Source organism: Bombina bombina, chromosome 2 (genome assembly GCF_027579735.1).
Source record: "Bombina bombina isolate aBomBom1 chromosome 2, aBomBom1.pri, whole genome shotgun sequence".
Classification (NCBI taxonomy): Eukaryota; Metazoa; Chordata; class Amphibia; order Anura; family Bombinatoridae; genus Bombina; species Bombina bombina.
The window spans coordinates 522,957,275-522,979,473 of record NC_069500.1 but is presented as its reverse complement, the minus strand read 5'-3'; the positions used below and the strand labels follow the sequence as shown (position 1 = coordinate 522,979,473).

Genomic DNA, 22,199 nt, shown 5'->3' with positions numbered 1-22,199 from the left:
CAGTCAGCATAATTCTCATGTTATCAACTATTAAGAGTACAATTCAAATTTTATTGAACAAACCTCCTAATGATAACAGTATTTTTTTTGTTTTCAAAATAAAAAACTTACAATGCACTGTTCCAAATTATTACGCACAGTAAGTTTCAAAACACTTTATAGGTTGTAAAGAACTGAAAATTGTCATTTGTTGTGTTTGCAGCATATTTACTGAAATCAAAAGCTATTTCAATCAAACTTTGAACAACATTTCAACTTTTTAAACATTTTATCATGTCACGTTACATTTTAACATAGGACCCCTTATTTGATAGCAGATTCACAAGTCTTGCATCCATTGAACTTGTGAGTTTTTGGACAGTTTCTGCTTGAATTTGTTTGCAAGATGCCAAAATAGCCTCCCAGAGCTGCTGTTTGGATGTAAACTGCCTCCCACCCTCATAGATCTTTTGCTTGAGGATTCCCCAAAGGTTCTCAATGATTTTCTCTCCTTTTACCCCATAGCAGCCATTGATGCAGAGGTATTCTTTGCAGAATGAGATGGTGCATTGTCATGCATGAAGATGATTTTATTACGGAAAGCATAGTTCTTCCTTCTGTACCAGGGAAGGAAGTGGTCAGTCAGGAACTCCACATACTTTGCAGAGGTCATCTTTACACCTTCGGGGACCCTAAAGGGGCTGACCAGCTCTCTTCCCATTATTCCAGCCGAAAACATGACTCCACCACCGCCTTGTTGGAACAGGGTGGCCGTCCACCAACCATGCACTACTCCATCCATCTGGACCATCCATGGTTGCACGGCACTCATCAGTGAACAGGACTGTTTGAAAATTGCAGTTGCCATTCTGTGACCCCGGATTGCTACCATGAGCTGAGGCTCTATTTGTTTTTACCTTTTGTCACCAATAAAGTTTGCTTTTATTCTATGGTATCTTGGCTGCCTGCCCCTCCTTGCCTGTGAGTGATGCCCGGAAGTGGATGGTAATTGGATTGCGATTTTGTGCCTGGGACATAGGAGCTCTTGCTGGGCTCCTGACGACGGAGAAACAGGACAGAGGAAAAGAGCCAACGCTGAAGACACACTGCTCAACATCACGGTGAAGAAACCCCGGATTGGTAAGCGCCACTTCCTTTGTCTCTGTTTGAAAATTAGTCTTTATGTATTTTTCTGCCCAATGCAGCCGTTTCTGCTTGTGAGCATTGGTTAGTGGTTTATGCACAGTTGCAAGACTCTGGAAGATTCTGCACCTTGATGTCCATGGGACTCCAGAGGCACCAGCAGCTTCAAATATCTGTTTGCTGCTATGTAATGGTATATTAGCAGCTGCTCTCTTGATGGATCTGCAGAAATCTTCCTCAATGTGCCTTTATCTGCACGAACCCGTCTGTGCTCTAAAACAGCCACAAATCTCTTAATAGTGCGATGATCACACTTAAGTTTCTCTTGTAAGGTGTATCCAGTCCACGGATCATCCATTACTTGTGGGATATTCTCATTCCCAACAGGAAGTTGCAAGAGGACATCCACAGCAGAGCTGTAATATAGCTCCTCCCCTAACTGTCATAGCCAGTCATTCTCTTGCAACTCTCAACAAGCAAGGACGTTGTAGGAGAGAGTGGTTAAATATAGCTAGTTTATGTTCTTCAATCAAAAGTTTGTTATTTTTAAATAGTACCGGAGTTGTGCTATTTTATCTCAGGCAGTAAATAGAAGAAGAATCTGCCTGAGGTTTCTATGATCTTAGCAGGTTGTAACTAAGATCCATTGCTATTCTCACATATGTCTGAGGGGATTACACAGATGAGGTAACTTCAGCGAGAGAATGGGGTGCAGTTTATTCTGCTATCAGGTATGTGCAGTTATAATTTTTTCTAGAGATGGAAAACACTAGAAAATGCTGCTGATACCGGATTAATGTAAGCTAAGCCTGAATACAGTGATTTAATAACGACTGGTATCATGCTTACTCCCAGGGGTAATACCCTTATGATATTTGCAATATAAAACGTTTGCTGGCATGTTTAATCGTTTTTATATATGCTTTGGTGATAAAACTTTATTGGGGCCTAGTTTTTTCCACATGGCTGGCTTAAATTTTGACTAGAAACAATTTCCACTGTTGTAGTATAAAAGTTACAGTTGGTGCAGTTAAAATTACAAACTGTAACATCCAGCTTCCCTCAAAGGCCCTCTGAATGCTATAGGACATCTCTAAAGGGCCCAAAGGCTTTCCAAAGTCGTTTATTGGGGAAGGTAGGGCCACAGCTTGCTGTGGCAGTTGGTTGTGACTGTTAAAAAACGTCTATCGTTTTTTGATCCGTTTTTTGAACTAAGGGGTTAATAATCCATTTGCAAGTGGGTGCAATGCTCTGTTAGCCTATTATACACACTGTAAAAATTTCGTTTGATTTACTGCATTTTTTCACTGTTTTTCAAATTCTGACAAAATTTGTTTCTCTTAAAGGCACAGTACCGTTTTTTATATTTGCTTGTTAACTTGATTTAAAGTGTTTTCCAAGCTTGCTAGTCTCATTGCTAGTCTGTACAAACATGTCTGACATAGAAGAAACTCCTTCTTTATTATGTTTAAAAGCCATGGTGGAACCCCCTCTTAGAATGTGATATCATTTTATGCAATAAAGATCATTTTCTGTCTTTAAAAAATGTATCACCAGAGGAATCTGACGAGGGGGAAGTTATGCCGACTAACTTTCCCCACGTGTCAGACCCTTTGACTCCCGCTTAAGGGACTCACGCTCAAATGGCGCCAAGTACATCTAGGGCGCCCATAGCGTTTACTTTACAAGACATGGCGGCAGTCATGGATAATACACTGTCAGCGGTATTAGCCAGACTACCTGAACTTAGAGGTAAGCGAGATAGCTCTGGGGTGAGACAAAATGCATAGCATACTGACGCTTTAAGAACCATGTCTGATACTGCCTCACAATATGCAGAAGCTGAGGAAAGAGCGCTTCAGTCAGTGGGTGATGTTAATGACTCAGGAAATATACCTGATTCTAATATTTCTACATTTAAATTTAAGCTTGAACACCTCCGCGTGTTGCTTAGGGAGGTTTTAGCTGCTCTGAATGACTGTGATACCATTGCAGTGCCAGAGAAATTGTGTAGACTGGATAAATACTTTGCAGTGCCGGTGTGTACTGATGTTTTTCCAAATACCTAAAAGGTTTACAAAAATTATTAATAAGGAATGGGATAGACCAGGTGTGCCGTTCTCTTCCCCTCCTATTTTTAGAAAAATGTTTCCAATAGACGCCACCACATGGGACTTATGGCAGACAGTCCCTAAGGTGGAGGGAGCAGTTTCTACTCTAGTAAAGCGTACTACTATCCCTGTCGAGGACAGTTGTGCTTTTTTTTTTAGATCCAATGGATAAAAAATTAGAGGTTACCTTAAGAAAATATTTATTCAACAAGGTTTTATCCTACAGCCCCTTGCATGCATTGCCCCTGTCACTGCTGCTGCGGCGTACTGGTTTGAGTCTCTGGAAGAGGCTTTACAGTTAGCGACTCCATTGGATGACATACTTGGCAAACTTAGAGCACTTAAGCTAGCCAATTCTTTTATTCTGATGCCATTGTTCATTTGACTAAACTAACGGCTAAGAATTCTGGTTTTGCTATACAGGCGCGCAGAGCGCTATGGCTTAGATCATGGTCAGCTGACGTGACTTCAAAATCTAAGCTACTTAACATTCCCTTCAAGGGGCAGACCCTATTCGGGCCTGGTTGAAGGAGATTATTGCTGATATCACTGGAGGAAAAGGTCATGCCCTTCCTCAGGACAGGTCCAAATCTAGGGCCAAACCGTCTAATTTTCGTGCCTTTCAAAACTTCAAGGCAGGTGCGGCATCAACTTCCTCTAATAATAAACAAGAGGGAACTTTTGCTCAATCCAAGATGGTCTGGAGACCAAACCTGACATGGAAAAAAGGTAAGCAGGTAAAAAAGCCTGCTGCTGACTCTAAGACAGCATGAAGGAACGGCCCCCTATCCGGGAACGGATCTAGTAGGGGGCAGACTTTAACTCTTTGCCCAGGCGTGGGCAAGAGATGTTCAGGATCCCTGGGCGTTGGAAATTATATCCCAGGGATATCTTCTGGACTTCAAAGCTTCCCCCCCAAAAGGGAGATTTCACCTTTCACAATTATCTGCACACCAGATAAAGAGAGAGGCATTCTTACACTGTGTACGAGTCCTCCTAGTTATGGGAGTGATCCATCCAGTTCCAAAGGAGGAACAGGGACAGGGTTTTTACTCAAATCTGTTTGTGGTTCCCAAAAAAGAGGGAACCTTCAGACCAATTTTGGATCTAAAGATCTTAAACAAATTCCTCAAAGTTCCGTCGTTCAAGATGGAAAGTATTCGTACCATCCTACCACTGATCCAGGAGGGTCAATATATGACTACAGTGAATCTAAAGGATGCTTTTCTTCACATTCCGATACACAAAGATCATCATCGGTTTCTCAGGTTTGCCTTTTAAGACAGGCATTACCAGTTGTAGCTCTTCCCTTGGGATTAGCTACAGCCCCAAGAATCTTTACAAAGGTTCTAGGGTCACTTATGGCGGTCCTAAGGCCGCGGGGCATAGCAGTAGCCCCTTATTTAGACGACATCCTGATACAGGCGTCAAACTTCCAAATTGGCAAGTCTCATACGGACGTAGTACTGGCATTTCTGTGGTCGCATGGGTGGAAAGTGAATGAGGAAAAGAGTTCTCTATCCCCACTCACAAGAGTTTCCTTTCTAGGGACTCTGATAATTCCTGCCGGGTTCTTCATTCCATTCCGCGCCCTTCGGTGGTTCAGTGTATGGAAGTAATCGGCTTAATGGTAGCGGCAATGGACATAGTGCCGTTTGCACGCTTACATCTCAGACCACTGCAACTATGCATGCTCAGTCAGTGGAGCGGGGATTACACAGATTTGTCCCCTCAACTGAATCTGGACCAAGAGACCAGGGATTCTCTTCTCTGGTGGCTATCTCGGGTCCATCTGTCCAAAGGTATGACCTTTCGCAGGCCAGATTGGACAATTGTTACGACAGATGCCAGCCTTCTAGGTTGGGGTGCAGTCTGGAACTCCCTGAAGGCTCAGGGATCGTGGACTCAGGAGGAGGCTCTCCTTCCATTAAATATTCTGGAACTAAGAGCGATATTCAAGGCTCTTCAGGCTTGGCTTCAGTTAGCAACTCTGAGGTACATCAGATTTCAGTCGGACAACATCACGACTGTAGCTTACATCAACCCTCAAGGGGGAACGAGAAGTTCCCTAGAGATGTTAGAAGTTTCAAAAATAATTCGCTGGGCAGAGATTCACTCTTGCCACCTATCAGCTATCCATATCCCAGGTGTAGAGAACTGGGAGGCGGATTTTCTAAGTCGTCAGACTTTTCATCCGGGAGAGTGGGAACTCCATCCGGAGGCATTTGCACAACTGATTCATCGTTGGGGCAAACCAGAACTGGATCTCATGGCGTCTCGCCAGAACGCCAAGCTTCCGTGTTACGGATCCAGGTCCAGGGATCCCAAGGCGACACTGATAGATGCTCTAGCAGCGCCCTGGTCTTTCAACCTGGCTTATGTGTTTCCACCGTTTCCTCTGCTCCCTCGACTGATTGCCAAGATCAAGCAGGAGAGAGCATCAGTGATTCTGATAGCACCTGCGTGGCCACGCAGGACCTGGTATGCAGATCTAGTGGACATGTCATCCTTTCCACCATCGTCTCTGCCTCTGAAACAGGACCTTCTACTTCAGGGTCCTTTCAACCATCCAAATCTAGGCTGACTGCCTGGAGATTGAACGCTTGATTTTATCAAAGCGTGGCTTCTCCGAGTCAGTTATTGATACCTTAAGACAGGCACGAAAGCCTGTCACCAGGAAAATTTACCATAAGGTATGGCGTAGATATCTTTATTGGTGTGAATCCAAGGGTTACTCATGGAGTAAAGTCAGGATTGCTAGGATATTATCTTTTCTCCAAGAAGGTTTGGAAAAAGGATTGTCAGCTAGTTAAGCGTCTGGCAGATGTTCCAGACGTTCAGGCATTTTGTCAGGCTTTAGTTAGAATCAAGCCTGTGTTTAAACCTGTTGCTCCACCATGGAGCTTAAACTTGGTTCTTAAGGTTCTTCAAGGAGTTCCGTTTGAACCTCTTCATTCCATAGATATCAAGCTTTTATCTTGGAAAGTTCTTTTTTTGGTAGCTATTTCCTTGGCTCGTAGAGTCTCTGAGCTATCTGCCTTACAATGTGATTCTCCTTATCTGATTTTTCATACGGATAAGGTAGTCCTGCGTACCAAACCTGGGTTCTTACCTAAGGTGGTATCTAACAAGAATATCAATCAAGAGATTGTTGTTCCATCCTTGTGTTACACAATTTGGACGTGGTCCGTGCGTTAAAGTTTTACTTACAAGCTACTAAAGATTTTCGTCAAACATCTGCTTTGTTTGTTGTCTACTCTGGACAGAGGAGAGGTCAAAAGGCTTCGGCAACCTCTTTTTCTTTTTGACTAAGAAGCTTAATCCGCTTAGCCTATGAGACTGCTGGACAGCAACCTCCTGAAAGGATTACAGCTCATTCCACTAGAGCTGTGGCTTCCACTTGGGCCTTTAAAAATGAGGCTTCTTTTGATCAGATTTGCAAGGCGACGGACTTGGTCTTCGCTTCATATTTTTTCAAAATTTTACAAATTTGATACTTTTGCTTCTTCGGAGGCTATATTTGGGAGAAAGGTTTTACGGGCAGTGGTTCCTTCCATTTAAGTTCCTGCCTTGTCCCTCCCTTCATCCGTGTACTTTAGCTTTGGTATTGGTATCCCACAAGTAATGGATGATCCGTGGACTGGATACACCTTACAAGAGAAAACACAATTTATGCTTACCTGATAAATTTATTTCTCTTGTGGTGTATCCAGTCCACGGCCCGCCCTGTCATTTTAAGGCAGGTAATTTTTAAATTTAAACTACAGTAACCACTGCACCCTATGGTTCCTCCTTTCTCGGCTTGTTTTCGGTCGAATGACTGGCTATGACAGTTAGGGGAGGAGCTATATTACAGCTCTGCTGTGGGTGTCCTCTTGCAACTTCCTGTTGGGAATGAGAATATCCCACAAGTAATGGATGATCTGTGGACTGGATACACCACAAGAAAAATAAATTTATCAGGTAAGCATAAATTGTGTTTTTCGTGAAATATCTAATGTTTTCATACCTCGTCCAAGGCATTGAACTATTTCACTCTTTTCGGCAGCAGAGATCCTTTTTCTTCCCCATATTGCTTGAAAATAGTGCTCTGCTAAATAATGTGGAACACCCTCCTTTAGTAGTTTTTCCTTTAATTGGGCTCACCTGGCAATCTAATTATCACAGGTGTCCGAGATTGTTTTCAGTGATCAAAAGAGCCCTGAGACACAATGCCATCCATGAGTTAAACTGAAAAAAAAAATATTTAATCTTTGTGACACTGAAATAGAATTTGCATAATAATTTGGAACAGGGTGTAAAGCGGCATAAAATCAAAGCATCACATTTGATTAATCCCCACAGGAGATATTAACCCATGATTCTATTTAGTTAAAGGAGACACACTGTGACCCTGTCTTATAGCGTTTTCAACTTATGTAAAAAAATAATCGATCTTACCAGAATCCCTGCTGTGGAACAGAAACACAGCCTCTCAAGTGTGACAGTCTTGTAGCATCGCTCCTGACACGGACTTGAGTGAGAAAACAAGCAGGCAGTGAAATTCGTCAACACTGATTGCTTAGGAGCTGTTGGCGGGCAGTCTGGATGGTTCGCAGAAAGATTCTCCCTGCATCTCTAGACTCTAACTTTCGTCAATGCTCTCACTGAGAGGCTGACAAGACTACTTAAAACTCCAGTCCCATATCAAAGGGCAGATATGATATGACAACTTCTCTGAATCATCTGACACTTCTCTGCTATCCTCCTGTGACGAAAGGCAAAGAATGACTGGGGATAGGGGAAGTTGGATAGGCATTTAAGCATTTGGCTGGGGTGTCTTTGCCTCCTCCTGGTGGTCAGGTTCTGTATTTCCCAACAGTAAGGAATGATGCCGTGGACTCTCCATATATTAAAGTGAATGTAAATTTTCGTATAGCTGCAGCCTCCTAATAATTCTTTTCCCCATGTGTATTAAAACCGCTAGGTTTAAAAAATAAAATAAAAAAAACAGAATTTATGCTTACCTGATAAATTACTTTCTCCAACGGTGTGTCCGGTCCACGGCGTCATCCATAACTTGTGGGAATATTCTCTTCCCTAACAGGAAATGGCAAAGAGCACAGCAAAAGCTGTCCATATAGCCCCTCCCAGGCTCCGCCCCCCCAGTCATTCGACCGACGGTTAGGAGAAAAAAAGGAGAAACTATAGGGTGCCGTGGTGACTGTAGTGTATAGAGAAAGAAATGTTTCAAACCTGATTAAAAAACCAGGGCGGGCCGTGGACCGGACACACCGTTGGAGAAAGTAATTTATCAGGTAAGCATAAATTCTGTTTTCTCCAACAATGGTGTGTCCGGTCCACGGCGTCATCCATAACTTGTGGGAACCAATACCAAAGCTTTAGGACACGGATGAAGGGAGGGAGCAAATCAGGTTACCTAAACAGAAGGCACCACGGCTTGCAAAACCTTTCTCCCAAAAATAGCCTCCGAAGAAGCATAAGTATCAAATTTGTAGAATTTGGCAAAAGTGTGCAGAGAAGACCAAGTCGCTGCCTTACATATCTGATCAACAGAAGCCTCGTTCTTGAAGGCCCATGTGGAAGCCACAGCCCTAGTAGAGTGAGCTGTGATTCGTTCAGGAGGCTGCCGTCCGGCAGTCTCATAAGCCAATCGGATGATGCTTTTCAGCCAGAAAGAAAGAGAGGTAGCAGTAGCTTTTTGTCCTCTCCTCTTTCCAGAATAAACGACAAACAAAGAAGAAGTTTGTCTGAAATCCTTTGTTGCTTCTAAATAGAACTTTAAAGCACGGCCTACATCTAAATTGTGTAACAAACGTTCCTTCTTTGAAACTGGATTCGGACACAAAGAAGGAACAACTATTTCCTGGTTAATATTCTTGTTGGAAACAACTTTTGGAAGAAAACCAGGCTTGGTACGCAAAACAACCTTATCTGAATGGAACACCAGAAAGGGTGGATTACACTGCAAAGCAGATAATTCAGAAACTCTTCTAGCAGAAGAAATAGCAACCAAAAACAGAACTTTCCAAGATAGTAACTTGATATCTATGGAATGTAAGGGTTCAAACGGAACCCCTTGAAGAACTGAAAGAACTAAATTTAGACTCCAGGGAGGAGTCAAGGGTCTGTAAACAGGCTTGATTCTGACCAAAGCCTGTACAAAAGCTTGTACATCTGGCACAGCTGCCAGTCGTTTGTGTAACAACACAGATAAAGCAGAAATCTGTCCTTTTAGAGAACTCGCTGACAATCCCTTATCCAAACCTTCTTGGAGAAAGGAGAGGATCTTAGGAATTTTAATCTTACTCCAGGAGAATCCCTTGGATTCACACCAACAGATATATCTTTTCCATATTTTATGGTAAATCTTTCTAGTCACAGGTTTTCTGGCTTGGACCAGAGTATCTATCACTGAATCTGAAAACCCACGCTTGGATAAAATCAAACGTTCAATTTCCAAGCAGTCAGCTGCAGAGAAACTAGATTTGGATGTTCGAATGGACCTTGTACTAGAAGATCCTGTCTCAAAGGTAGCTTCCATGGTGGAGCCGATGACATATTCACCAGGTCTGCATACCAAGTCCTGCGCGGCCACGCAGGAGCTATCAGAATCACTGAGGCCTTCTCCTGTTTGATCCTGGCTACAAGCCTGGGATGGAGAGGGAACGGTGGAAACGCATAAGCTAGGTGGAACGACCAAGGCGCCACTAATGCATCCACTAGAGTCGCCTTGGGATCCCTGGATCTGGACCCGTAGCAAGGAACCTTGAAGTTCTGACGAGACGCCATCAGATCCATGTCTGGAATGCCCCATAATTGAGTCAACTGGGCAAACACCTCCGGGTGGAGTTCCCACTCCCCCGGATGGAAAGTCTGACAACTCAGATAATCCGCCTCCCAGTTGTCTACTCCTGGGATGTGGATTGCAGATAGGTGGCAGGAGTGATCCTCCGCCCATTTGATGATTTTGGATACCTCTCTCATCGCCAAGGAACTCCTTGTTCCCCCCTGATGGTTGATGTAAGCTACAGTCGTCATGTTGTCTGACTGGAATCTTATGAATCCGGCCTTCGCTAGTTGAGGCCAAGCCCGGAGAGCATTGAATATCGCTCTCAGTTCCAGGATGTTGATCGGGAGAAGAGACTCTTCCCGAGACCATAAACCCTGAGTTTTCAGGGAATCCCAGACCGCGCCCCAGCCTAATAGACTGGCGTCGGTCGTGACAATGACCCACTCTGGTCTGCGGAAACTCATTCCCTGAGACAGGTGATCCTGGGACAACCACCAACGGAGTGAGTCTCTGGTCATCTGGTCTACTTGAATCTTTGGAGACAAGTCTGTATAGTCCCCATTCCACTGCTTGAGCATGCACAGTTGTAATGGTCTTAGATGAATTCGAGCAAAAGGAACTATGTCCATTGCTGCAACCATCAACCCTACTACTTCCATGCACTGAGCTATGGAAGGCTGCAGAATAGAGTGAAGAACTTGACAAGCGTTTAGAAGCTTTGACTTTCTGACTTCTGTCAGGAAGATCTTCATTTCTAAAGAATCTATTATTGTTCCCAAAAAGAGAACTCTTGTCGACGGAGACAGGGAACTCTTTTCTACGTTCACCTTCCACCCGTGAGATCTGAGAAAGGCTAGAACAATGTCTGTATGAGCCTTTGCTTTGGAAAGAGACGACGCTTGGATTAGAATGTCGACAAGATAAGGTGCCACTTCAATACCCCTTGGTCTTAGAACCGCTAGAAGGGACCCGAGCACCTTTGTGAAAATTCTTGGAGCAGTGGCTAGTCCGAATGGGAGAGCCACAAACTGATAATGTTTGTCCAGAAAGGCGAACCTTAGGAACGCATCCTTTAAATCCACGGTAGTCATAAATTGACCCTCCTGGATTGTAGGTAAAATTGTTCGAATGGTTTCCATTTTGAACGATGGAACTCTGAGAAATTTGTTTAGAATTTTTAAATCCAGAATTGGTCTGAAAGTTCCTTTTTTTGGGAACTACAAACAGATTTGAGTAAAACCCCTGACCTTGTTCCACAGTTGGAACTGGGTGTATCACTCCCATCTTTAACAGGTCTTCTACACAATGTAAGAATGCCTGTCTCTTTATTTGGTTTGAAGATAAGTGAGACATGTGGAACCTTCCCCTTGGGGGTAGTTCCTTGAATTCTAGAAGATAACCCTGAGAGACTATTTCTAGTGCCCAGGGATCCTGAACATCTCTTGCCCAAGCCTGAGCAAAGAGAGAGAGTCTGCCCCCTACTAGATCCGGTCCCGGATCGGGGGCTACCCCTTCATGCTGTTTTGGTAGCAGCAGCAGGCTTCTTGGCCTGTTTACCCTTGTTCCAACCTTGCATTGGTTTCCAAGCTGGTTTAGTCTGGGAAGCGTTAGCCTCTTGTCTAGAGGCTGCAGAGTTGGAAGCCGGTCCGTTCCTGAAATTGCGAAAGGAATGAAAATTGGACTTATTCTTAGCCTTGAAAGGTCTATCTTGTGGGAGGGCATGGCCCTTTCCCCCAGTGATGTCTGAAATAATCTCTTTCAATTCTGGCCCAAAAAGGGTCTTACCCTTGAAAGGGATATTAAGCAATTTTGTCTTGGAAGATACATCCGCCGACCAAGACTTTAGCCAGAGCGCTCTGCGCGCCACAATTGCAAACCCTGAATTTTTCGCTGCTAACCTCGCTAACTGCAAAGCGGCGTCTAAAATAAAGGAATTAGCTAACTTAAGTGCGTGAATTCTGTCCATGACTTCCTCATACGGAGTCTCTCTACTGAGCGACTTTTCCAGTTCCTCGAACCAGAACCACGCTGCTGTAGTGACAGGAATAATGCACGAAATAGGTTGAAGGAGGTAAACTTGCTGTACAAAAATCTTTTTAAGCAAACCCTCCAATTTTTTATCCATAGGATCTTTGAAAGCACAATTGTCCTCAATGGGAATGGTCGTGCGCTTGGCTAGTGTAGAAACCGCCCCCTCGACCTTAGGGACTGTTTGCCATAAGTCCTTCCTGGGGTCGACCATAGGGAACAATTTCTTAAATATAGGAGGGACAAAAGGTATGCCTGGCTTCTCCCACTCCTTATTCACTATGTCCGCCACCCGTTTAGGTATCGGAAAAGCATCAGGGTGCACCGGGACCTCTAGGAACTTGTCCATCTTGAACAATTTTTCTGGGATGACCAGATTGTCACAATCATCCAGAGTAGATAGCACCTCCTTTAGTAATGCGCGGAGATGCTCTAATTTAAATTTAAATGTCACAACATCAGGTTCTGCCTGCTGAGAAATTCTTCCTGTATCAGAAATTTCTCCATCTGACAAACCCTCCCTCACTGCCACTTCAGACTGGTGTGAGGGTATGACAGAAAAATTATCATCAGCGCCCTCCTGCTCTACAGTGTTTAAAACAGAGCAATCGCGCTTTCTCTGAAATGCTGGCATTTTGGATCAAATATTAGCTATGGAGTTATCCATTACTGCCGTCAATTGTTGCATAGTAACAAGCATTGGCGCGCTAGAAGTACTAGGGGTCGCCTGCGCGGGCATAACTGGTATAGACACAGAAGGAGATGATGTAGAACTATGTCTACTTCCTTCATCTGAGGAATCATCCTGGGCAACCTTACTATTTGTGACAGTACTGTCCTTACTATGTTTGGACGCTATGGCACAATTATCACATATATTTGAAGGGGGAACCACATTGGCTTCCATACATACAGAACATGATCTATCTGAAGGTACAGACATGTTAAACAGGCTTAAACTGGTTAATAAAGCACAAAAACCGTTTTAAAACAAAACCGTTACTGTCTCTTTAAATGTTAAACAGGGCACACTTTATTACTGAATATGTGAAAAACTATGAAGGAATTATCCAATCTTTACCAAATTTTCACCACAGTGTCTTAATGCATTCAAAGTATTGCACCCCAATTTTCAAGCTGTTAACCCTTAAAATGTGGAAACCGGAGCCGTTTGCAATTTTAACCCCACTACAGTCCCAGCCACAGCCTTTGTTGCGACTTCACCTATCCCAGGGGGGTATACGATACCAATTCAAGCCTTCTAGGAACATTTTCAGTGGATACCAGACCCTCACACATGCAGCTGCATGCACTGCACTCAAAAGTAACTGCGTAATAATGGCGCGAAAATGAGGCTCTGCCTACTACAGTGAAAGGCCCTTCCTGACTGGGAAGGTGTCTTAACTAGTGCCTGGCGAAAAAAATGTTCCCCAAACAATAAAAGTGTGAAAATTACTTCAAACTTTCAAAAATAACTTAAATAAACAATCGATTTAGCCCTTAAGAGTGTCCACCAGTTATTAGCCCATAATAAGCCCTTTATTCTTTCTGAGTCTAAGAAAATGGCTTACAGATCCCCATGAGGGAAAAATGACAGCCTTCCAGCATTACACAGTCTTGTTAGAAAAATGGCTAGTCATACCTTGAGCAGAAAAGTCTGCAAACTGTTCCCCCCAACTGAAGTTCTCTCAGCTCAACAGTCCTGCGTGGGAACAGCAATTGATTTTAGTTACTGCTGCTAAAATCATACTCCTCTTTTAAACAGAACTCTTCATCTCTTTCTGTTTCAGAGTAAATAGTACATACCAGCACTATTTTAAAATAACAAACTCTTGATAGAAGAATAAAAAACTACAACTAAACACCACATACTCTTCACCATCTCCATGGAGATGCTACTTGTTCAGAGCGGCAAAGAGAATGACTGGGGGGGCGGAGCCTGGGAGGGGCTATATGGGCAGCTTTTGCTGTGCTCTTTGCCATTTCCTGTTGGGGAAGAGAATATTCCCACAAGTTATGGATGACGCCGTGGACCGGACACACCAATGTTGGAGAAATTAGTATTTATTATATATTTTGATAACTAACTTGTTTCCAATTTTGATCTTCCTCCTCCCAACCGGCACTTCCGTGTTATCAACAGGGTGACGTTTAGAGCGCCCCCCCTCGCTCTATACTTCACCGTGAAGCGCACACCTGTGGAGCTATTCTTAATGCGCTTCTAATTAATCCAGCAATACTTTGCGCATATGTTAGAGCCCTGTTTTCTTACAGCATAAAAACTCATCGCTTCTGTATGTGATCTAATATTTAAACGCATGAGCAGAAATCAGCCATACTTAGTCTGCGCATGCGTTAAAACCAGGGTTACTTACAGCGTGAACGAGCATCGCTTCTAGAAGGGAGATAATGGTCTAACGCATGCGCAGAAGAAGCGCATGACGTATTTAAAAAGGGGTTGAATGCCCGGGGGGGGCTGATTCGCAATGGTTGCTGTCAATCTTTCTAATGGAGAGGGACTATATGGCGGACGGAGGAAGCGCGGTATGAAAACAAAGAGAAAAAGGTAATTTTTCATCTTTATTAATAGAAATTGGAAAAATTATGAATTAAAGTCCCCCTATTTTGAATTGTTTGACAATATTGGTCAATATAGGTGAGTTTACATTCACTTTAAGAAGGAAATGTCCTATTTTAGCATTCTAACATTTTAAACTTTTAAGCTAAAGATAAGATTACAGTGTCTGATGGCAAATTTAACCAAAACAAGAAATGTGTCTGTAAATAAGAACAATATGCAGAATAATAAGTTTCACTTACTTGATTAGTTAGATTCACTAGGGTTGTCTTAGTCTGTCTGCACTCCCCACGGTCTTGATGAAAAGAAGAGTCCCTTGGAGGAGTCCGATTTTGCTGTAGACTAACTGGCTTGGATGGCAAAGGTGGGGATGTACTTGGCAGTGGCTCTAATGTGTCCTGAACTGGAGGGGATTGAACTTGAGCAGACAATGGTTCCGGGGAATTTTTTAAGGATGTACTTACACTACTCCCATCAACCTTCAGGGTAAGAAAAAGAGAAGAAGCAAGAAAAGAAAAAAAGGATTAAAGGGACAGTCTACACCAGAATTTTTATTGTTTTAAAAGATAGATAATCCCTTTATTACCCATTCCCCAGTTTTGCATAACCGACACAGTTATATTAATATACTTTTAAATTCTGTGATTACCTTGTATCTAAGCCTCTGCAAACTGCCCCCTTATTTCAGTTCTTTTGACAGACTTGCAGTTTAGCCAATCAGTGCCTGCTCCCAGATAACTTCACGTGCACGAGCACAGTGTCATCTATATGAAATACATGAACTAACACCCTCTAGTGGTGAAAAACTGTTAAAATGCATTCTGAAAAGAGGTGGCCTTCAAGGTCTAAGAAATTAGCACATGAACCTCCTAGGTTAAGCTTTCAACTAAGAATACCAAGAGAACAAAGCAAAATTAGTGATAAAAGTAAATTGGAAAATGGTTTAAAATTACATGCTCTATCTGAATCATGAAAGTTTTTTTTGGCCTAGACTGTCCCTTTAAGTAATATAAAATAAATATGTACTATATTTTATTTTTTTATGCCTATGCTTCTGTTTCAGTCGTAAAAAAATGTATATACTGTATATATATATATATATATATATATATACACATATATACACACACAAATATATATACATATATATATATACACATATATACATATATATATATATATATACACATACACACACAATATATATATATATATTGTTACAGAAGCATTAGTTATTTTGTTGTGAAGAGCTTATTTCCCAGCAGCAATGCCTGAACCAGCAAGCCAGCGCCTAAGAAGGGCTCCAAGAAAACCGTAACAAGTATCATTTCATAAAGAGTTAACTCTTTTTTTTTAGCTTTTAGAAACTATTGTCTAATCACCTCTGGAGCCAGACTGCTAATTGATAAGATGAACTTGTAAACTTGTTATCTTAAGTACTGTAATCCTATTGTGGCCTGTCAAAGGACAGTGCTCTCTATCTAAATGTGTGATGGGGGATTTTGTGCTTCCCCCCCTCTCCCCCTGGGAGTGCCCTGTGTGCATGTAACCTTAATAAAAAGCAGGCTGGGCATCCCAGTCCTGAGTTCTTGTTTGACCCTCAATCGCAGCGTTGACTCGTTTTTGTGGGCAGAAGGGTATCCTAGCTGTACTGCAGCTAAGGGAGATTATTCTATATTTGCGAGACTCATATAGAATACTATGGAAAGCAGCTTCTCCCCTCTTTAGCAATAGGGATCCAGGCTACTAAGCGGTCCATCTCTCAGCGAGACTAAGGGTAACCGTAACATATATATATATATATATATATATATATATATATATACACACACACACACACAGGTGGCCCTCGGTTTACGCTGGTTCAATATGCGCCATTTCAGAATAACAACCTTTTTTTTCAGTCATGTGCAGTAATTAAAATAGCCAGTAGGTGGAGCTGTCCGCTTGTTTTGCAGCAAAGTTATGCAACTTAACAGGTCTGAAATTGATCTGTGTACACAGAACAGGCATTAGCTATCGAGCAGCCACTTCCCTATTATCTTTCTGTCCAGCTGCTTGAGGTGAAGGTGCCAAACTGCCTATTAATCACTGCAGATTGAAATGCATAGAATAGGTGCAAACCCAATATTATCTAACATGCTAACAATGCAGAGAACTGATTGCAGAAAAATGCAAGTAAAAAAACGTTTTTGTTCATTAAACTTAGTTTGATGATGATGATGCAGTCTGTTGTGTGATTATTTTATTAGGTGCTGTTAGCAAATGTTTTTGTTCATTAAACTTAGTTTGATGATGATACAATTTATATTATTAGGTTTATAATGCTGTTTAGCATTTAAAGTCTTAATTTCAAAGCTTTAAAAATGATGCATTAGGTGTTACTTATGACAATTTTGAGAGGGGCCTGGAACCTAACTCCCTCACTTCCCATTGACTTACATTATCAACTGGGTTTCAATTTACAACGGTTTTGATTTACAACCATTCCTCCTGGAACCTAACCCCGGTGTAAACTGAGGGCTACCTGTATACATACATATATACATACACACACACCCACCAACATACAGTGCTTGAAATAATGCATTAGTCTGGTTGTCCAGAATAAGTACTGAATGTGAAGTAGGGCTCTGCAAACTTGTTTTTATGTTTTTTAAGCTTTTAACATGTTTTTCAAATTTTATTACCCGTGACTGTTTACTGCGCACAGGCTTCTGTAAAGGAAGGATGAGAGGGTGGTGGGGGCGGAGTAGAGCGGCTATACAGCACGGAGGAGTTGTGTTGCCCTGTACCTACCGCTGCTACCCTGGGTGGATAAATGACTTGTAAGCAGCATGTCAATACTCAGGAGGGCTTTGCATCTAAAATGCAGCTCTGATGCCAGCAGTCTCAGCTACTTTTTCACTAGAGGGACGGAATGTCAGAGGTATGGCAAGGAAGGAGTATGTATGTCTATTTTTATATATCATAAGTTTCAATTTATTAAATGTTTATATTTATATGCTTAAACTTTATCAATTCTAAAAATTAGTGCGGATGGAGCAATTTTAAATTATGATATTCTCATATTAGGTTCTTTCTTACTTTTTCTAATACTTCCCCACACAACAATTTTTATATAACAAATAAAGTCATTGCAGAGGCTGTATATTCACAGCAACACTAAACTTATTTGGCTCTTACATCTTGTCCTATTTCCTTATATAACGGAGGGGGAAATATTCCAAAATTATATATATGGTGATGTTTAAGAGAAAACAAGGTGTCTATAAAGTTACATGTGGAATGAATCTCCTAATCTGGTCAGAATAAAATATTCCTTGTCTGAAAATGATGATTGCTACAAGTTAAGGAATCATGATTTGAGATGGCATAGGCGTTTTTTTTATTACTTATTCCTACTTTTCTTATTTATCACCCTCCTTGTCCTGCTGTGGCATAGGATATGTAAAAGATTGCTTTGCAAATCTTTGGCTGTTAGTGCCTTTACGAAGTAGGGGTGCTACAGAAAACAGAATTTATGTTTACCTGATAAATTACTTTCTCCAACGGTGTGTCCGGTCCACGGCGTCAACCTTACTTGTGGGATATTCTCTTCCCCAACAGGAAATGGCAAAGAGCCCAGCAAAGCTGGTCACATGATCCCTCCTAGGCTCCGCCTACCCCAGTCATTCGACCGACGTTAAGGAGGAATATTTGCATAGGAGAAACCATATGGTACCGTGGTGACTGTAGTTAAAGAAAATAAATTATCAGACCTGATTAAAAAAACCAGGGCGGGCCGTGGACCGGACACACCGTTGGAGAAAGTAATTTATCAGGTAAACATAAATTCTGTTTTCTCCAACATAGGTGTGTCCGGTCCACGGCGTCATCCTTACTTGTGGGAACCAATACCAAAGCTTTAGGACACGGATGAAGGGAGGGAGCAAATCAGGTCACCTAAATGGAAGGCACCACGGCTTGCAAAACCTTTCTCCCAAAAATAGCCTCAGAAGAAGCAAAAGTATCAAACTTGTAAAATTTGGTAAAAGTGTGCAGTGAAGACCAAGTCGCTGCCCTACATATCTGATCAACAGAAGCCTCGTTCTTGAAGGCCCAAGTGGAAGCCACAGCCCTAGTGGAATGAGCTGTGATTCTTTCGGGAGGCTGCCGTCCGGCAGTCTCGTAAGCCAATCTGATGATGCTTTTAATCCAAAAAGAGAGAGAGGTAGAAGTTGCTTTTTGACCTCTCCTTTTACCGGAATAAACAACAAACAAGGAAGATGTTTGTCTAAAATCCGTTGTAGCATCCAAATAGAATTTTAGAGCGCGAACAACATCCAAATTGTGCAACAAACGTTCCTTCTTTGAAACTGGTTTCGGACACAGAGAAGGTACGATAATCTCCTGGTTAATGTTTTTGTTAGAAACAACTTTTGGAAGAAAACCAGGTTTAGTACGTAAAACCACCTTATCTGCATGGAACACCAGATAAGGAGGAGAACACTGCAGAGCAGATAATTCTGAAACTCTTCTGGCAGAAGAAATTGCAACTAAAAACAAAACTTTCCAAGATAATAACTTAATATCAACGGAATGCAAGGGTTCAAACGGAACCCCCTGAAGAACTGAAAGAACTAAATTGAGACTCCAAGGAGGAGTCAAAGGTTTGTAAACAGGCTTAATTCTAACCAGAGCCTGAACAAAGGCTTGAACATCTGGCACAGCAGCCAGTTTTTTGTGAAGTAACACCGACAAGGCAGAAATCTGTCCCTTCAGGGAACTTGCAGATAATCCCTTTTCCAATCCTTCTTGAAGGAAGGATAGAATCCTAGGAATCTTAACCTTGTCCCAAGGGAATCCTTTAGATTCACACCAACAGATATATTTTTTCCAAATTTTGTGGTAAATCTTTCTAGTTACAGGCTTTCTGGCCTGAACAAGAGTATCGATAACAGAATCTGAGAACCCTCGCTTCGATAAAATCAAGCGTTCAATCTCCAAGCAGTCAGCTGGAGTGAAACCAGATTCGGATGTTCGAACGGACCCTGAACAAGCAGGTCTCGTCTCAAAGGTAGCTTCCAAGGTGGAGCCGATGACATATTCACCAGATCTGCATACCAAGTCCTGCGTGGCCACGCAGGAGCTATCAAGATCACCGACGCCCTCTCCTGATTGATCCTGGCTACCAGCCTGGGGATGAGAGGAAACGGCGGGAACACATAAGCTAGTTTGAAGGTCCAAGGTGCTACTAGTGCATCCACTAGAGCCGCCTTGGGATCCCTGGATCTGGACCCATAGCAAGGAACTTTGAAGTTCTGACGAGAGGCCATCAGATCCATGTCTGGAATGCCCCACAGCTGAGTGACTTGGGCAAAGATTTCCGGATGGAGTTCCCACTCCCCCGGATGCAATGTCTGACGACTCAGAAAATCCGCTTCCCAATTTTCCACTCCTGGGATGTGGATAGCAGACAGGTGGCAGGAGTGAGACTCCGCCCATAGAATGATTTTGGTCACTTCTTCCATCGCTAGGGAACTCCTTGTTCCCCCCTGATGGTTGATGTACGCAACAGTTGTCATGTTGTCTGATTGAAACCGTATGAACTTGGCCCTCGCTAGCTGAGGCCAAGCCTTGAGAGCATTGAATATCGCTCTCAGTTCCAGAATTTTTATCGGTAGAAGAGATTCTTCCCGAGACCAAAGACCCTGAGCTTTCAGGGCTCCCCAGACCGCGCCCCAGCCCATCAGACTGGCGTCGGTCGTGACAATGACCCACTCTGGTCTGCGGAATGTCATCCCTTGTGACAGGTTGTCCAGGGACAGCCACCAACGGAGTGAGTCTCTGGTCCTCTGATTTACTTGTATCTTCGGAGACAAGTCTGTATAGTCCCCATTCCACTGACTGAGCATGCACAGTTGTAATGGTCTTAGATGAATGCGCGCAAAAGGAACTATGTCCATTGCCGCTACCATCAACCCGATCACTTCCATGCACTGAGCTATGGAAGGAAGAGGAACGGAATGAAGTATCCGACAAGAGTCTAGAAGTTTTGTTTTTCTGGCCTCTGTTATTGTTCCCAAGAAGGGAACCCTTGTTGACGGGGATAGAGAACTCTTTTCCACGTTCACTTTCCATCCGTGAGATCTGAGAAAGGCCAGGACAATGTCCGTGTGAGCCTTTGCTTGAGGAAGGGACGACGCTTGAATCAGAATGTCGTCCAAGTAAGGTACTACAGCAATGCCCCTTGGTCTTAGCACAGCTAGAAGGGACCCTAGTACTTTTGTGAAAATCCTTGGAGCAGTGGCTAATCCGAAAGGAAGCGCCACGAACTGGTAATGTTTGTCCAGGAATGCGAACCTTAGGAACCGATGATGTTCCTTGTGGATAGGAATATGTAGATACGCATCCTTTAAATCCACCGTGGTCATGAATTGACCTTCCTGGATGGAAGGAAGAATAGTTCGAATGGTTTCCATCTTGAACGATGGAACCTTGAGAAACTTGTTTAAGATCTTGAGATCTAAGATTGGTCTGAACGTTCCCTCTTTTTTGGGAACTATGAACAGATTGGAGTAGAACCCCATCCCTTGTTCTCTTAATGGAACAGGATGAATCACTCCCATTTTTAACAGGTCTTCTACACAATGTAAGAATGCCTGTCTTTTTATGTGGTCTGAAGACAACTGAGACCTGTGGAACCTCCCCCTTGGGGGAAGTCCCTTGAATTCCAGAAGATAACCTTGGGAGACTATTTCTAGCGCCCAAGGATCCAGAACATCTCTTGCCCAAGCCTGAGCGAAGAGAGAGAGTCTGCCCCCCACCAGATCCGGTCCCGGATCGGGGGCCAACATTTCATGCTGTCTTGGTAGCAGTGGCAGGTTTCTTGGCCTGCTTTCCCTTGTTCCAGCCTTGCATTGGTCTCCAAGCTGGCTTGGCTTGAGAAGTATTACCCTCTTGCTTAGAGGACGTAGCACCTTGGGCTGGTCCGTTTCTACGAAAGGGACGAAAATTAGGTTTATTTTTTGCCTTGAAAGGCCGATCCTGAGGAAGGGCGTGGCCCTTACCCCCAGTGATATCAGAGATAATCTCTTTCAAGTCAGGGCCAAACAGCGTTTTCCCCTTGAAAGGAATGTTAAGTAGCTTGTTCTTGGAAGACGCATCAGCCGACCAAGATTTCAACCAAAGCGCTCTGCGCGCCACAATAGCAAACCCAGAATTCTTAGCCGCTAACCTAGCCAATTGCAAAGTGGCGTCTAGGGTGAAAGAATTAGCCAATTTGAGAGCATTGATTCTGTCCATAATCTCCTCAAAAGGAGGAGACTCACTATCGACCGCCTTTATCAGATCATCGAACCAGAAACATGCGGCTGTAGCGACAGGGACAATGCATGAAATTGGTTGTAGAAGGTAACCTTGCTGAACAAACATCTTTTTAAGCAAACCTTCTAATTTTTTATCCATAGGATCTTTGAAAGCACAACTATCCTCTATGGGTATAGTGGTGCGTTTGTTTAAAGTGGAAACCGCTCCCTCGACCTTGGGGACTGTCTGCCATAAGTCCTTTCTGGGGTCGACCATA

The 22,199-nt window shown here is 42.9% G+C and overlaps 1 protein-coding gene across 6 annotated transcripts in view; it reads right to left on the bottom strand.

The window, feature by feature from the left end:
• Nucleotides 1–22,199, bottom strand: part of ACIN1 (apoptotic chromatin condensation inducer 1) — a 448,130-nt gene that overhangs the window by 138,295 nt on the left and 287,636 nt on the right. For all 6 annotated transcript variants that reach the window (XR_008400654.1, XR_008400652.1, XR_008400653.1 and 3 more), the window contains one exon: nucleotides 14,875–15,111. Coding sequence is in view for 3 of the 6 variants with exons in the window: in XM_053702293.1 (XP_053558268.1) it covers nucleotides 14,875–15,111 (237 nt within the window). In the remaining 3 variants the exon portion in view is untranslated. The remainder of the gene's footprint in view (nucleotides 1–14,874; nucleotides 15,112–22,199) is intronic.